At 37.4% G+C, this 17,542-nt stretch overlaps 1 protein-coding gene across 1 annotated transcript in view; it reads left to right on the forward strand.

The window, feature by feature from the left end:
• The window catches only part of SEMA3D (semaphorin 3D), a 143,592-nt gene that overhangs the window by 93,202 nt on the left and 32,848 nt on the right, over nt 1–17,542 (forward strand). Inside the window, exons 10-12 of the mRNA XM_086609975.1 lie at nt 13,789–13,903; nt 14,317–14,386; nt 15,390–15,534. Coding sequence (XP_086466101.1) covers nt 13,789–13,903; nt 14,317–14,386; nt 15,390–15,534 — 330 coding nt within the window. The remainder of the gene's footprint in view (nt 1–13,788; nt 13,904–14,316; nt 14,387–15,389; nt 15,535–17,542) is intronic.

Genomic DNA, 17,542 nt, shown 5'->3' on the forward strand with positions numbered 1-17,542 from the left:
TTTCGTTATGCTTTGTTTTGACCCTCATGAAAGATTTTTGCCCCTGTGCTATTCATGACGCAGACTTGGATTTGCATGAGCTGCACTCTTTTTGAAGAAGCATCTCTGTCAAGGACAGAAGCTTCCTCAAATGCTAAGGAGAAGATAAACCAATTCCTGCATATGAAGACAGCAGTCAGTAGAGTTTGTAACAGCCTGCTGGTTTTGCTAAGGTTTTCTTTCCACTGCAGCAGAAGGGCCTATTGACTTCTGTGTCAGACATTCTCTCTATCTGTCCCTGTGTCCAATAATACTATAGGAACAGAAGCAGTCAGTATAAGTGCTCCCATCCTGTCTTTAGGTCTCCCGTGAGTCCAGGTACCCAGGAATCACTGGTAAAAGTCAAAAAATGAGACTTTAAAATTCTCTTCATGTTAGTAAATATAAGCTTTGAGCAAATGATTATCTCATGGTGAACTAGATATCAGCAAGACCATCACAGAAATCACACAAATAGGTATATTTCTGTGATGTTTTGTTCAGAAGCTTTCATTTACTTGCATTTTCTGAGAAATGTGACTCTGCTGGCAGTGAAAATTGTCTTCTTGAGAAGCTTGAAATTTAGAAAACTAACAAAAGAGTTTGTGATTTGCAGTAAGATGTGTCTAGGAGAAGAGCACTCATTCAGCTAATGAACACACACTGAAAAACAAAGAGTGGACACATACGTGTGAATATGTAAATCTGTAACTGCTCCGCAGTCCAGCCAACTCCTAACTCCTATCAAGATTTCAGTGACCACAGCCATTTCACACTTCTGTCCTTGACCTAAAATGTTGAGAAAAAACAACTCATTCATAAATCAGTTCTCTCGTAGGATTTTAGCCAGACGACAGAATGGATAATCTTTAGTTGGGTATTTCACGGCACTGTGATTAATGGCAGAATGGAAACGCAAACATATATGATTTGCTGCTAGACATGGCATTTGCTGATTATGAGAAAGCACTTAATGCATTAGGAGAAATTGGTAGACAACATTTTCCAGCCAAGGCACATGAGAGATTATAGTAAACTAAGATATATTAGCTAAAGATCTCCAGCATCCTTCACCTAGAGAAAAAAAGAGATAAGTTATCATAATAAAAGCAAATGTATTGTAAGGAAATCCTAATGACCATGCATAATCATCCCTCAAATGATACTGAGTTTGCAGAGTAATGATGTTAACGGGAAAAAAATATCTTGGATTTTATTTTTAATAATCAAAGTAAAGCAATGGAAACTGATAAGTAAGGTGTTTATTATTAATGTTAGTTTTGCACCGTCTTTATTTACTTAACACTTCCCAATGGATGCAGAACTCTCTTAAAATTCAGACTCTTGTTTTTTGTACATTTGTCTTGAGTACCTGCAAATGAAAAAGGATTCTAATACAAATTATTATAATTAAAATATAATTATTGTGGGTATTTAATATAAATTAAAATATGCAAATAGACTCTTCTGTTTATTGTCTAAGATCCTCTGGATCTGCACTCTGATACGAAACATCTGCTATGCTTAATTCTCTCCGATATGTGTTCACTGTTGTTGGTTGCAACAGTTGATAACATAACAATTTCTACTTGGACTGTCTCATTAATGTGACCTGTACTGCATAAAGTCAAGTTTTCGCCTTCTTTCCTTAGCAAGTAGAGAATAACAGTGGATGAGAGGAGCCCAGCAACTTTTGAAAACATTTGCTTGGTGTAAACCCATTTTTTTTTCTACTAGAACTCCATTACTCTCCACCTCCCTGTGCCTTAGGGCTCCTGTACATTAATGTCAGAGTCATATGCTGAAATTAGAATAGGCTTTGTTTTTAATAAAGAGGTTAGTCAATGTAGCCTATTCTTTGGCTAATTTTCAATGGCTCAACAATGTGGTCTCTCACTGATCCTCCCCCTCAGGGAAAATCTTCTCTGGAAAGCATTCCCTTTTCCCAGCGACTTTCGGACCCAGAAGATTACAATACTCTTGCTGGCAGCTCTTCACCCAAAGCCAAACAGCTGTCACACGTCCTGTTCATAAGACCATACTTACCATCTCGAAGCATGTGCTGCAGTAACACAGCCACTATAGCACTATATAGCACTGATTTAGACTTACATCATCTGCATTCTGTGCATCTCTAGGGGATATCAGTATGAATTGGGAGGAAGTGCTTTCAACAGTCACTTTCAGAACCAGTTGTGTAATTTATCATGGCAAACAGCATTTCCTATTTTTCATTTGAGGGAGACAGAAAAAGTGTCATTGACCTACCTGATACTACTTATGGTACGTTCCTACTTACATAAAGTGTAATCTGTTGGGTTATTTGCTTTATTTTCAAGTAAGATCATAAGTAAAAAGAAAAAAAAAATACTATTAAAGATTAGCCAGCAATGTTTATTTTTTTTTAAACACCTACAGATACACATGTGTATTACATGATCATACAAACCTTAACTTCTTAAGAGCATGGATGTACCTATTTCTGTTTCTAGAAACACAGGCATAAGCTTTTACAGCTATATGGTCTTCAAGCCCACACTGCTGAACCAGTTTACATCTGCTAAAGACAAGATACAGTCATTACACACTGAGCCAGATTTAAAAAAAAAATAAAATTGCAGCATCTATTCACTGTGCCCTCTGCAGTCAAGTAACAAATCAACTCCGTTTTTGTATGCATATCCACCACAAAACGATGACAGAATTGTAATTCTATTTAAGGACAACCTCACATATGCACAAATACAGCCCTAGGAAAGCCCTAGATTTCCTTCTTATTCCCCACTCAAAGTGAGAAATGAAAATTCTACCTTACAGAAGTTTACAGAAAGGTTTTGGAGAGGGAGGAAGGTTGTTGGGGGTTTGATTTGTTTGTTTTCCATATAGAAACAATTTTTTTTTTTCATAGTTACAACCACATTCTATTGGAATGGAGTGGAAATTAGCCAAAGACAGTAGTCTCTCTGCTGCAGTATGAAAATCCTGTTTATTATTACAGCAGTTTGTATTCATTACGTTACAAGATTCTCTTTAACAGTTTTGGTGGTGTATTGCAAAAGTTATGGCATGCAGCCTTAGAGACTGATTTCTAGGACCTCAACTGCCAAGAAATCAGACTTCGGCCCCTGATGGTTTCCCATATTTCCCAAAAGTGTTCAGTATCCAGAAGCGGCCTTTGTTCTAGTGGGAACAAGTGAGCTCTTTGTCTATTTTTTTTTTTTGGTATGCCATTCCCCACCCTCGTATATACCATGCTGTACCTGGGGACGAGAATATAGCAATTAGGCACGGCCCTCTTGGTTAAACTGTGCTTTCTAAACACACTGGAATGTAATCATTTTAAGAGCTCCTGAGTTGAGAGCCCAGGACACACCCTGCATTCCACCTTTGGGTAATGTGATTTATTTCCAAAGCCATGAACATGAGCAGAGTTCAAGGCTATGACCTTGCCTCCCGTCTGGTGCTCTAAGGCAATTTGTATTCCCGGAATGGCACAAGGGAGTTATTCCTCCATGACTCTTGAGACCAGAATCTCTGGTGGGCTCTACCGTGCCATTGCTTGTGTGTAAAAGTTAGGAGGTGTTTTTCTTGTCCTGGAAATAGTCTAGCCATGCCTTTACTGTGACTAGGGATAACTGGGTCATTAACATTCCTTGTATTTCTATATTGTGTAATGCATCACTGTGTAGATAATTGATCTATCTCGAAAACCATTTAAGTTGTCCGCATAGCGTAATGCTTTACCGTTCAGCCGTATTAGCTTGAGTCCCGGAAGCAAAATAGCCATGTTAACATGTTCTCAGCAGGGCTAATTAGTCTGGGCTCAGAGCCATGCTCGTGCAGCTATCCTGCTTCCAGTTCTGGAGGCAACTCATTCCAGACAAGATTTAATTTACTGTGTATTACATGCTTACATACTTTCTTTGTCACCATAATATCGCCTAGACACAATGATAACCATGGGTAAAGAGGGTTTTTTCTTTGTTTGTTTTGTAAGTTTTTTTTATTTCTCAATGATAATGATTAAAACCACTTCAAAAATGTCATCCCTAGAAAAAATTTGGCCCTCATTTGCCCGTTGAGCATCTTTGCAGCAGTGGGTCTTTCAGCAGCCAACTCCTCCTGGATTTCCACATTTGATATTTGAATATTATGTGCCATTTGAAAGTTTTCAAATTATGTAGAAAAGCAGATGCTCGTCAAGATGATGAGATTTCATTTTAAGGTCTGATGTGTTGGAGACAGGCCAGTTCTGTATAGTATCTGCTTCTAACTGTGATGAATTAAGAGATACAACATCAGGCTTTGTCAAGTCTTTTGGTCCAACTTTCCTTATTGGCAAGGGTACAGGCATGAGTATAGGAAGTTTTGTATATTTTTGTCCCTCGTGGGTGTGTTTCAACAATGTAATTGGTAGTTTTTTTGAGGAGGGAAATCATGATTTACAGAGAAGCAAAAATATGTAAGTTATGCTTATATATAAAGAGGTGTGACTGAATTTTACTGAGCCTCAGGGAAAATGAAAAAGAAATTACAGTATCAAGACAGAGCTTTAAAAACTGGATTATGGAAATGCAGCTGCATAACCTCTGAAGTAAACTCTGGAAATCATCCTAGTTGCCAGAGAGACTCATTGCAGAAGACACTGTCGGTAAGCCACTGGCTTGGAAGTGGGAAGTCTGCAGAGTTAATTGGAGTGGATTTCCTATGTCTAATCTAAAGTTCCGTCCTTCAGAGTGCTTTGATTCAGATATTCAAATATCACAGAATCATAGAATCATAGAATGGTTTGGGTTGGAAGGGACCTTAAAGATAACCTAGTTCCAACTCCCCTACCACAGGCAGGGACATCTTCCACTAGACCAGGTTGCTCAAAGCCTCATCCAACCCGGCCTTGAACACCTCCAAAGATGGGGCATCTACAACTTCTCTGGGCAACCTGTTGCAGTGTCTCACCACTCCCATTATAAAAAATTTCTTCCTTATATCTAATCAAAATCTCCCCTCTTTCAGTTTAAAGCCATTACCCCTTGTCGTATCTCTACACACCCTTGTAAAAAGTCCCTCTCCAGCTTTCCTGTTGGCCCCCTTTAGGTACTGGAAGACTGCTGTAAGATCTCCCCAGCGCCTTCTCTTCTCCAGGCTGAACTAAGAGTAGCAAATAACGATTTTGTGATTTGGGAAATTTTCTGACGTAACAAAATTAGCTTTCTGGGCTTTTTCCTATCAGTACATTTAATATGAAAATGTACTGTGGTTTACAGTTCAGGCTTTACTGTTATTGATTGAGTACGTTGTTGTTAATACAGATGTTTCAGGATGTTAAATTATAAAGGACTCAGTAAGATATTGACCTACCTTTGTTTTTTGGTCTCTTTGGTTTTTGGCCAGCTCTTGACTTGTGGTTGCCAATACTGTGGTCACACTGTCCCACGCTAGTGACTTTAGGCACTTACATGTATCCAGGTGAGGAAAATATTTGTCAAGCACTCACTTCATTCAGTAAAAGCAGATGACTGCTTTTCAGAGGAAGACTTCTTCCATCTTCAATCTAAATCACTCTTTGAAGAATATATTTTCCACTGACTATAAAGGGAATTTAAAGTAATTCAAGGCATTCTTATTTAAGAATGTGAAATTTTGAATGGCAAATTCAGGCCCATTTGTTTAGAATGGAACCAGCCTATCCCAGTGCTACATCTCACACTGCTTCAGTTTCACAGTTCTCTCAATGCAGTAAAACTATATAAATTCTGATGTCCTATTTGATATTAATTGCATTATTCATCTAGTCACTTGACTTTCCTGTAGCTTCATGATTGAATGCTGCATTTCCTAACCGGAAGTTTTTGTTGTTTGGGTGTGGTGTTTTTTTTTCTTTTTATATCCTTTTTATGCATATGTAAAGGATACATGGATATATTCTTTATACTCCTATCATATAATTTGAATTAATTATGTGTGAAAGTTTAGATAAGAAACAGGTAAAGGCAAGTCAAACACACTGCAATAAACCATGAATAGAGTATACTCAAAATTTAAGGTAGATTTTCCTGAGAATTCCTTAACATATTTTATAGTTCAGCCACCACCCTTTGCTCACGTCAAATTTCTATTGAAGTTGGAATGAACAGTCTCATGATGGATATAGTAGAGTACATGTCTTTTGTGGCAGCCTTTGAAGAGTTTTGGAGAATGTTCTTAATACTAGAAAACCTGTTGAAGGTAATCTTAGCAGGACTGTTGAATGGCCTTGCAGTAAAATGGTGCTTAATTTTATGATTTCATTTGTCCTAAACCACATTCAAACTTGCTGTTCTCAGCTCCCTGCCTTTACCTGAGCCTGTTAGTTTCTGACTTTTGTTTTTCTCATGGTATGCTTGGTAACAGTCCAGAATTTTTCTTTGCCATATAGTTAGATTTTAGTTAGTTTGGATCCCATCCAAAGATAATTCAGTAGAAACCTCTGGGTGTGATGTTTAAATACTTTCCAAAATAAAAATCAACATTTTCTGCAGTGAACCAAACAGTTATGCATGCTTAATGTGAGTACATTTCCATTCTGAATGGAACAACAACAAATCTGCTTGAGGAGCAGGAACTCAAAGCTAAAACACGGTTTCTCACTCATAGTTCAGACAGAGGTCTTTTCCACAGTCTACGTGGCCTACAGTCTTGTACTTTTTTACTATGGCTATGATAAAAACCCTCTTTGCCATTGTCTTAATGCCTAGAAATATGTGAATGCCCAGAGAGGCATCCTTACCCATAGGTCTCATGGCAGTTTTCCAGTGACACTGGGTCATCTTGCCATACATTCAGCTACTTTAGCTTCATTCTGGTTTCATGCCAAAGGCTTTTCTGGTTGTGTTCTGATGGGCATTTGCTCATTTCAGCCAAGAAAGCCAAAAGCAGGCTCTACACTAGCCTTGGCACTCCTGCATGCTGATGACTATAGATACATGTGGCCTTCTTGCCTAATCTTGCTGTCTAGATAGACAAGGGCATGGGTTGAGACAAATGTTTAGGTTTTCTGTTTGTTTTGGTTTTGAGATCTATATTTGACCTTGGTTACGCAATCAACTTTGGATATGCACCCAGCTCAATGAATGATTTTATCCACAGCCTATAATCTTAGTCTGTATTTAACATCTCCAAACCTTTCTGCAACAAGCAGTGTGGTTTACACTAAGGGAATAAAGCCAGTCAGTACAGAGCAGTGACAAGTTCTGAGATTAGTAAATATATTGCACTAATGATGAGGACCCTTTAGTCTTAGTGCCTGACAGAACGGTTCTGTCTCAGGACGGAAAATAAACAAGGAGCCAGGACAAGCTGTGCATTAGGTTCTGGATTGTAATGGACAATGATTTCAGAAAGGGGTTCAGAAATGACAAGTCCCAGAGACTGAAATCTGTCTGGGGTTTTGCACATCTGTACTTTAGGCTATGAGTTTTCTGTTTCAAGTTGTGATGGTATCGAGCTCTCAAGAAAGATGTGAAAAATGATTGTAGAAAGATTCTCTGAGAACAATTTTTCCTAGGGGAAAGCTTAACGTCCAAGTCACAGAGATCTAGAGGAACGTCTGAAGCAACTTTAAGAGGACATTAAGGACGTGCAACCTGCACTCTTTTGGTCTAAGAAGCACTGTAGAGATACCAGGCTGATGCGTCATCCTGGAGGGCTCAGTTTATTCCAGGCTTTCTTGTTGAGGTGATGTGCAACTCTGTGCAGTTTCTACCAGGGGTCTGTGCCTATTTGCACCTTTAGTTCTGTTGTCTAATTAAGGGCACATGCTACCGCAGTGGTAGACACCTTGCAAGGCATGGTCCGTAGGCTGAGGAATTTCATCAATCTGCCAGGCTGGACTTGTTAAGGGGTGTCATTGTGAGTTAGCATGTGGTATACAAGGCTGAATCCCACTCAACTCCTCATCTTTGGATCAACTAGTTCAAGCAGCAGAAGTAGTATACACTAGCAGTACTCGCAGTGTCCGGAGGGGTTAGTGCCATCTTATATGACACAGCATGCCATCCTATAACGAGAAGCTTTCCCTATGAAAGGTTCTGTAATCTCACAGAAACAGCAGAATTACTCAACAGAGTCACCACTCTCACTGTCAGATGGGGACTGCAGACATAGAGGTGAACTCACTTTCCCAGGTTTACTCATGGTATCCATAGCAGAGCAGTCAAAGATCTAAAATCACATGTGCCTCCTTTCTCTTGTTTATATTGCAAGTGTATTTTTATTCTCTCTCAGGTCACACTTGATGTGTTGCTTGATGTCTTTGGATCTGACCCATAGCCTGCTGAAATCATAGGAGGTATCTTTCATCTGACATCAGTATGTTTGGACAAGAAATTTTGAAACTGAATTCCTGAAGGAGAAAATCTTACTTTCATGTGTTGGGTCAGAACTTAACAGAGTTGGGTAGGGCCAGAATACGCAAGGTAAAATGAAACAATTGAAAAAGAATTATGACTTTGAAGACAGAAGTCCGAAGAAGATTATTGGCTGTTTCTCCATGTATAAAGTCTGCTGGAAGGGTTTTCTTTTCCATAATGTAAGACTTTGCTGCAGGGGATGCCATTTGTTTCTGGTGGCTTTGTATCGTAGCTAGGCTTCACAGAAAGAGAAGAGCTCCAGGGCCCTTTGCAGTTTCAGCACTTTTCCCCTCTGTTCTTCAGCATTTCCTCTTATTCAGGCTAAGAATTCACTTTGGATAGTCCTTCTGCACATCTTGCCACTGGCTCTAATTAATAACCAGCTTCTAGAAATTCCTCTCATTGTCTTTTTTTTTTTTTTTATTTAAGGGGCTGTTCAGGATAATTACTGTCTTTAAAGTTTTATGAATCACAGTGCTTGACATCTTTGATGTTGACTGATTTTCAGAAAACTGCACTTTTTGTTCTGATGTTCAATTTATCACTGTTGCTTACAAATAAATAAGAGATTTAAAACCCCAGAGATGCAGATGTTCTTTAGCTTTATTGCCATCTGTTTTCCTGCCTACTGGATTCCAAGACTACCATTTGTTCATTTTAATGAAGCTACATTTATATAATATATAAGATGCAATAGAATTGAAAATAGATACAACAGAAAGTTTTTAATATAAGTTGATTTTTAATGACTTGTTCATAGAGCAATATTTTTTCTTATGCTTTTTATTTTCACGACAAACTAATTTTTAATTAGAGAATTTGAAAAATCTGTTGTTTTGCTCAGTTATAAAAAAATTGCAGATCAGAAAACTGAGATTGCCGTGGAAGTCTCCCAAGAAAAGTGTATGATATAACCTTAATTTGCTTCACAAATTTTACATTGTGGCATTTAAACAGCATTCTTCCTGGGTGTTAGGAAGCCAAACACTTACTTATGCTCGTTGAAGTTGTTCATTAGATATTTGTATTCTTAATGTGATTTGGTAGAAACCTGATTTCCCACTCCAACAAATTATTTATTTAGAACCAGCTCATTGAGAAGAGTTGAAATTTTATTGTTTTTTAGAATAAAAGTCTGTCTGATTTATTAAAGCCATATTGGATTACTTCCCCATTTATCTAGATAACATCTGCTTTTAAATCTTTGTGATATTTTTCGGTAATAATTCCTCAACAGGCGACAGATTGAACTGCCCACCTTCTAGTTGGCAATTATCTAAATCTCTAACTCAGGCAAACACAAGTAACCAAGATTTTACAAGCATTTCTTTCTGTTAAAAATAAGGTATTTGAGGCAGAAGTGTTGGTGTCTGTTACAGCTTGTGAGATTAGAAAGCAGTAAGTGCTAATTAAACCGTTATTTATATTCAAAAAGAAATATGCAGTCCTAAATCCCTTCATCTACACTGTAACAAAGTTTATAGTAAACACTGCTAATCCAGTGTGCTTAGAAGTGATATTTTGAGAGATAAAATTTCAGATACTCGTGTCTGCTCATCTGTTACAAGTAGATTAGCCATATTTTTGGTATGAAAGGCTTGCTCATGCTGCCTTCCCCTTCTCTCAGCACTTAAATTTATCTTGTCTTCTTGTCTCATCTCCCTGAAATACCTAGCGTTCTTTGTCTTCAGTACCAGTGTCTCTTGTCCAAAATAATTTCAGTGCATCCAGTTTACTGCACATCTCTGCCAGGGTTAAGGCAAATCCTTGCTATGTGAAATCAGTCGAACAGTCTTAGGTTTCTGTAACTTTGTGTTGAATCCTTATTTCTGTTCACCTGCACACTGCCTGGCCTTTGCTTTAGTGATTTTCTCTCTTCCATCCACTTTTTCTAATCCACTGACTACCCAGCCTGCACGTCAGTGATTCATTGCAGACTGATATTATTAAATAATTTTTTCCAGAGTAGAGACTGTCTTCTTTCTGTAGCAACCCAGTGTCAAAAAGATTTTGGGCCAATATGTCCTTTGTCCAGCCACTCAGAAGCCCATAATTATGAACTACCACGGTCCAAGGAATCTGCAACAGAGTAGGGAGAGACCATGCAAAGCTAATGACTCTGTGCCAACATGGTCTGAAGGAAAGGAGAATAATCACATGTTCTCCAGCACCTGAAGTCTCAGAACTTGTCAAAGACTGACCTAATATGCACCCAAAAAAAAGTGTTAGAAAGGAAGGAATGCACATTCTTTAAAAATTTGAGATTACCAGAGTTTAATAAGACAACTACTACTGAAGAGTCCAGGAACAAAGATATGTCTATACTATTAATAGTTTTTGGACCTTCTTAGCCTAAGCTGAGCTAATTTTGCCTGTAGATAAAATTGCCATGGCCTTTGTCAATTCCTGCACTTTCTCAGTGAGTGAATCCTGGGCATATACTAGGAAAACAAAGACACTGCATTACTCAGAGATGACATAAAGAATTGAAGAGTATTAATGGGTGCTAATTGAAAAAACAAAACAAAAACAAAAACCAAGCAAACAAACCACAAAAAAAGCCCATCCTCCTAATAAAATGTACATTTTGTTTCATTCAGCTATGGCAGTAGGAAGCAGCATGTTGTAGGCTATGTCAGCATATTAGTTGTCTAAATCAGTTAAAGGTCTTTTTAGTCTCTCAATTTCTGCACCATAAATTTTTCACTCTCTGGCTTCAGAAGGACTTGGTAGATCATGGAGTGCTGGCTGGTCATTGAATTCCCCTTGCTCCTTTATAAACCGTACAGTGTTATTGGCACATTTTGGATATGTAAGGCACACCTAGTGAATGTCTGTTCTAATGTCTCTTAAATTCAAGTAACATAGTTAACGTTGTGTCTTGGCTTGCGAGTAAGGAAATATGGATACATCTTAAATCCAGTGGAATCTTATAGTTTAAAGCACAGCACTCACTAAGACTGCTTCCTTTGAGCATAGTATTTGGTTCACACTACTCTTTAGGAACTCAGCAGAACTACTGATATATTTAAAATACGCTCTGTTGGATCATAACATAAGGGTGGTGAAACACAAGTATTTTCCCATCTCTTGCGGAAGCTGAATGCCTGTGATGACAGGAGCAGGAGCTAGGCAAGGGTGATTTTTCCATTCCAGCCCCGTCATGTCTTGCTTCCTCTGCCCTTTCTGATCCTAGTCTGGTATTAGAGACATCTCATCTCCTGTGATGCTGCACTGCACCCACCTGAAATCAAAGTGGAATCCCTGCAACGCGAGAATTGGTTAGCTAATCCAAATTGCCAGAGGAAGGAAAAATTTAACGCTTCTTGCTCTTTAAGGTTCTTTGTTGCATCTTTGTAATTGTTTGGCTTTGATTACACCACAAAGTTTATCTGCTGTGCCTTTGAACAGAACACACACACGCAGACCTTCTTTTGCCTATTGGCTTCAGACTGCTAATTTTGACACCTTTGTAATAAATATGTTGGGTAGATGCAAAGCTTCAGACTTGGCAGGACCTCAGGAAATCAAGAGAGGAGGTAGCAGTTCTTGTAAGAACAGGAGTTCTAAAGGCGATAGATTAACAGGAATTATTTCCAACTGAGCTAACCTGTTTAGAAATAGCAAGTATATGGAAAAGGAAAACGGTTAGAGTGCTTTACCAGAGAAGTGTTAGTCCTTGTGAAGTGAATTTCAGCACTTAAAACCATCTCTCTGAACATCTGTAATATTCACGGCACAGCCCTGAAGGGCCAAATACAATCCATGGAAATACCATGTAATTCCCACTACCCAGTGTTTCTCGCTGGCTGGTTTCATATCTTCAGAGTTGCAAAGCTAATAAAAAGAAAGAAGAAAGAAAGAAAGAAAGAAAGAAAGAAAGAAAGAAAGAAAGAAAGAAAGAAAGAAAGAAAGAAAGAAAGAAAGAAAGAAAGAAGAAAGAAAGAAAGAAAGAAAGAAAGAAAGAAAGAAAGAAAGAAAGAAAGAAAGAAAGAAAGAAAGAAAGAAAGAAAGAAAGAAAGAAAGAAAGAAAGAAAGAAAGAAAAAGAAAGAAGTGGTTTCTCAGATAATGAATCTGGAGGGGATGAATATTTATGACCAAATTTGTGGTGCTTAAATTTGCAGTACAGATCCCCTAAGCTTCAGAGTTTATAAATGAAAAGAAATAGGCACCTTCAAGGGATAATTCTGAACCTATAGCTAGGACACTGCTGTTGGTGATAAAATTTCTCTTAAGCATTTGAATTCTTGGTTCCTGCTGAAATATCATTGCCCTAACAGTTTTCAATATGAAAAAAAATTCCACATATCATTGTGGAACCTAAATAGATCTGTTATTTGGGACCAAAGGGAACAGATAAATATCATTCGTTAGCTTTTTCATACGCTCAATGGAAGAAGGTAATCTCTAAACTACTAGTTCCAGCTTCTTAAAATTTAGAACTTTCTTCTACGATCAACTTCCCCCACACCTCTTTTTTTTTTTTTCTTTCCTGATAATCTTTTATTACTGTTTTTGTCATGCTCCTCATAATCATCAGTATTTTAAAACACCTCTGTAATGGTATTCCATTTCCTTCAAAGGAACATTTTGGAAAATCCTCAAATATTTTACAAATATCTTGAATTCTTAAATGTAGTTAGATGGAATTAGTGTATCCTGTCTCCCTTCCATCTACTTAACTGAAGCATGTAGGAGCATAAAATCCAAGTCAGTAGAAGGACACCTACCCTTCAGAAGGGCAATTCAAATTTCAAGTGACCTTTTATAGATTTTTTTCTTTTTCCAATAACTAAAGGAAATTTGGGTAAGTATGATATTATCTTGGAAACCTACAGTAAAATAAAATAAAATAAAAAAAAAAAACAACCCCCCAAAAAAACAACTAAACCATTTTCTTGAAGATAGGCTGATATTTTCATAACAATGATTATTAAAATAGTATGACTGGTTTTCCCTGGAATGCATATCTCTCTGTATCATGTACACAAAACAAACATCTCAGTATTTATATCGCAAGAACTAATGATGAATATAATTTTTCTTTTTTGACAAATCTATCCAAAATGTTCTATATTATTATTTGGTTTGTAAAGAAGAACAACAGATTGCAAAAATTAGTATCACAGGGAACAAGAAATCACATGATATATGTTTTCACAATATTCCAGCTGTAGAGCTGGTAAGAGAACATTGCAGACAGATTTGGATATAATTGGAAAATTTTTGTTGCTCACTCTGAGCTGAGAAGTGACTACTAGAGGTAGTAGAGTGACTACAGGCTGAAGAAATATAGCAAACACTGTGTTGCCATCAAATGTCATCTGTTTAAACTCTTCTTATTGGTTTAATATTTAAGTCTTTAAATTTTATTTTTATTAGAATGATATGGGAGGTCAAAGGAGCCTAATAAACAAGTGGACTACTTTTCTGAAAGCCAGGCTTGTGTGCTCAATACCTGGTCCTGAAGGAGCAGACACACATTTCGATGAGCTGCGTAAGTTGAGTTATCTTTAATGGATTATTTTGACATCAGTTTTGCTTGGTTTTTAACTTTTTGTAGAAACACTATGCCTTTTTCTGATTATACTCATTTTCCAAACAACGTGGGCAATATTTCTGTCTTTTATCAGAAATCTCTGAATATAGCTGGAACTAGTCTGATCAGAAATAATAGGGATTTTCACTTTAAGTCCAAAAGCTGGAAAGTGAAAAGTTGATTTTGTATAAAAACCAGACTACCTGCAAATGGACAAACTTCAGAATATTAGCGTAAATTCACATGGCAGAAATTAAAAGTCAGGCAAAAATAAAGCTTTGTTATATATTTACAAATCTCCAAATTATAAATGATAAGTTCAGAAATGTTCAATGGATGGTTAATTACAAAAAATGTTTTTCCCATTGTAGAAGATATATTCTTACTTTCTACAAGAGATGAGAGAAACCCACTTGTATATGGAGTCTTCACTACAACGAGGTATGTGTTAGGATCATGTTTGCCTCTGGAAACAAATTCTGAAGATCTTACTCAGGCCTATTAAACCCTTCTATTACTAGATCCTGATTCCTGAGAGCAGTGAAAGACTGCTTGAATAGGCTTTTAATATTGGGACTGTAGTCACTGAGGACAATATTTTCAGAAATGGAAATATGAGTTATGTCCTTAAACCTTTGTGTGCCTGACTTTTGAGAATGATAATCAAAAATAATACAAATGTAACAATCAAAAGCATGCTAGTTTATTTCCATCTCATTTAGTCGAATTTACAAATTTTAATTGTATTTATTGTGCAAACAATAATACTGTTTAAGACAAATCATTGTCACGAAACACTATTTCTGTAAGCAACAACTTGACATCAGCTGTTTCTTAAGATTAAACCCCACTATACTCTACAGCTGTATTTCAGTGTTTTTATAGACAAGAATTGATGGAAAAATAACCCATCTTTATCTCAAGGGGATAGATTAATTACTTAATGAACATTTCAGCTGCAATAGTGAGGTGCTCTATATAGAATTGTTAGAAAGGAAATAAATAATTCTCTTTTTGTCTCCAGAACATTTGAATTAAGTGTAAATAATAAAGACTAGCCAAATGCTGAACAATATGAGTACAATGAAGAGTTGCCAAGGCAATCCTTAACTCAGAAGCAGCCACTACAGTGGCTCCATTAAATATATAAAAGCATAAAATATTTAAAATAGAGTGAAATGTTGCACTATGGATGAAATGGCATATAAAGTCTAAGTCCAGGTTTCAACTGAGCAAAGATTTAAACTGTAATGACAGTGACATTAAATATCTGTATTTATCAGACTTTTACACATTGTCTGTTATTTAGCACCATTTCTATCAACTCTCAGGTGTACAATTAATCCAAATCTGATTAGGCTCTGTGGAGTTAGTTAATTCACTGGATGAGGCATGCACTGAAGAGGTGTTTACAATGTGCGTATCAATCCATCTTCTTTTTCAGCTCTGTCTTCAAGGGCTCTGCAGTTTGTGTGTACAGCATGGCAGATATCAGAGCTGTTTTCAATGGTCCTTATGCTCACAAAGAGAGCGTGGATCATCGATGGGTACAATATGAAGGTCGTATCCCATATCCCAGACCTGGTACAGTAAGTGACTCCTTAATTACACACTTCCATTTTTACTCTAAAGCAATCATGCTTCAACCCCCTCCCCGGATTGGTAATTTATATTTTCCACTCAGGATGTTTCAAATTATCCTCTCAACTCTTTCCCTTCTGTTGACAGCTCAGACTTCTACCTGCCCTTTATATGTTTGTGTATATAAATATACATTTTTCCACATCTCTGAGATAACATTGTGTCCAGACTGTCTGTTTCCTGATTGTCTCTCATATTGTGGTCTCCTACTATTCAGTTGTATTTGTATCTGTTGGGATCACCTCTGAGGCAACAACACTGCTTAAAAAGTATATTGCATTTCTTTATGGAGTATTGAGTTATGATGAAGTATTTTATTTGAAGTATTTTATTTTTGTTGTCTTTGTGTCTGTTAAAATTCTAGTCCTTAAGATATGGTCATTGATCCTATTGTGTGTGTCTGTGCATGTGCTGTGTTTTGAAGTGAAGTAAGGAGTTAGTTGCAGGAGATTCTATGTAATGAAAGATAAGCGACAGGAAGAAAAGACAAGTTTAATATCTGGAAATGCTTCTAAATCCCAATCTCTTAGACTTCAGATGTAACAAAGAAGAACATGTTGAAAGAGTTATTAAAGAATACTTTCTCAACTTCTGTCTTGTTACTAAATTTGGAAAAGAACAGACCTACATTGCAGCTGGGGAAGAAAATGGTATTTCCAAAAAACGCATCTACTTTAAAAAAGTCATCACAACACTGAGCAGTTCTTCGTATGCAGAACGTAAAAGAGCAATGATTTAAGAGTACGATGGATATTATCCAGGATAGCTTTACATTGTCCTGGTCAGGTATTTAGTGAACTAGTATTAGGCAGCTGCATAAATCCAGCCAAGCACTGACCTACTGGGGTTGGACTGCTGCTGCTGTCTTGCCGAGAAGCCACCTGGGTATTTCTGCACTATTTCTCTGGCATCAGCACTGGCGTAACCTTTGCTTCAAGCCACATTATCTAGCTTATTTAGCTTCTCTTTTCACATGCTTCCATGTATGTCTGTGTTTTTCTCATCATTCTTCCAATGAACCCAACAGCATGGTCCAAGCTCATGCTGTTTGCTGCGCTTGGTGGTCCCAAGCAGGTCAAGCCCTGAGCTCTGATTCCCTCCTCTCAGCTGCAGGCGAGTTACAGAAATCAGCTTTCTCTATAAAGAATGAGGCTGCTCCAGAGATTGGTTTGGTCTGCCTAGGCTCTGCTGAAGCAAATGCACTCCTAATTTAGACAATTTAGACGCTGTAGGATTGCACTTCTCTCCCTCACACGGAATATATAGTGCCCTCAGAAAAGAAGATTACTTTTTTTTTTTTTAAGCATATGTAACTCCATTACTGGTTAAGGACTGCAGATGCATTTAGTTTAAAGTACAAAAATGGTGCCAGTGAGAACAATAGCTGGTCCCATGGCATCTAAAGAGATTAAAATAACTCTCTTGAAAAACTCAAGAGTGCCCCATAAGGATGAACACTCTGCGCAGATAGACGGGTCATAAGCTCATTGCATTTTTGAGTGTATTAGCCATCACATGGTTGAGCTGGGATTCGCAAGGAAGGAAACATGTCGTGCTGAAGCATGTCAATGCTGATCTTTATCACTGATTTGAATATCCATGCTTGCAAGTATTTCAAAAGTTGGAAAGTTTAAAGATAAACGGACATTTTTCATAAACCGTCCATTAACTCTCCAACTACTTCCTTTAAGCACCTGATAACAGCTGTGAGAAAATTGTCTCATAAAACTCCTTAGGACCTTCGTACCCAGTGGATTTCTGTAGGAGTTTGTCTGACCAAGGGCAGAGAAGGGAAGTGGATTTTATTGAAGAAAGCTCTCAGAAGAAAGATATCTGTAATATTTGCTATGTAGATAAGGTAAAAGTATTGCTGCATAGTTATTTACCTTTTGTCTTAGAGAGCTGGGCTACTCTCAGATTTCAAAATACTTCACGCTCAGTAGTTTAATATAGGGT

This window comes from Tauraco erythrolophus, chromosome 4 (assembly GCF_009769465.1).
Source record: "Tauraco erythrolophus isolate bTauEry1 chromosome 4, bTauEry1.pri, whole genome shotgun sequence".
NCBI lineage: Eukaryota > Metazoa > Chordata > Aves > Musophagiformes > Musophagidae > Tauraco > Tauraco erythrolophus.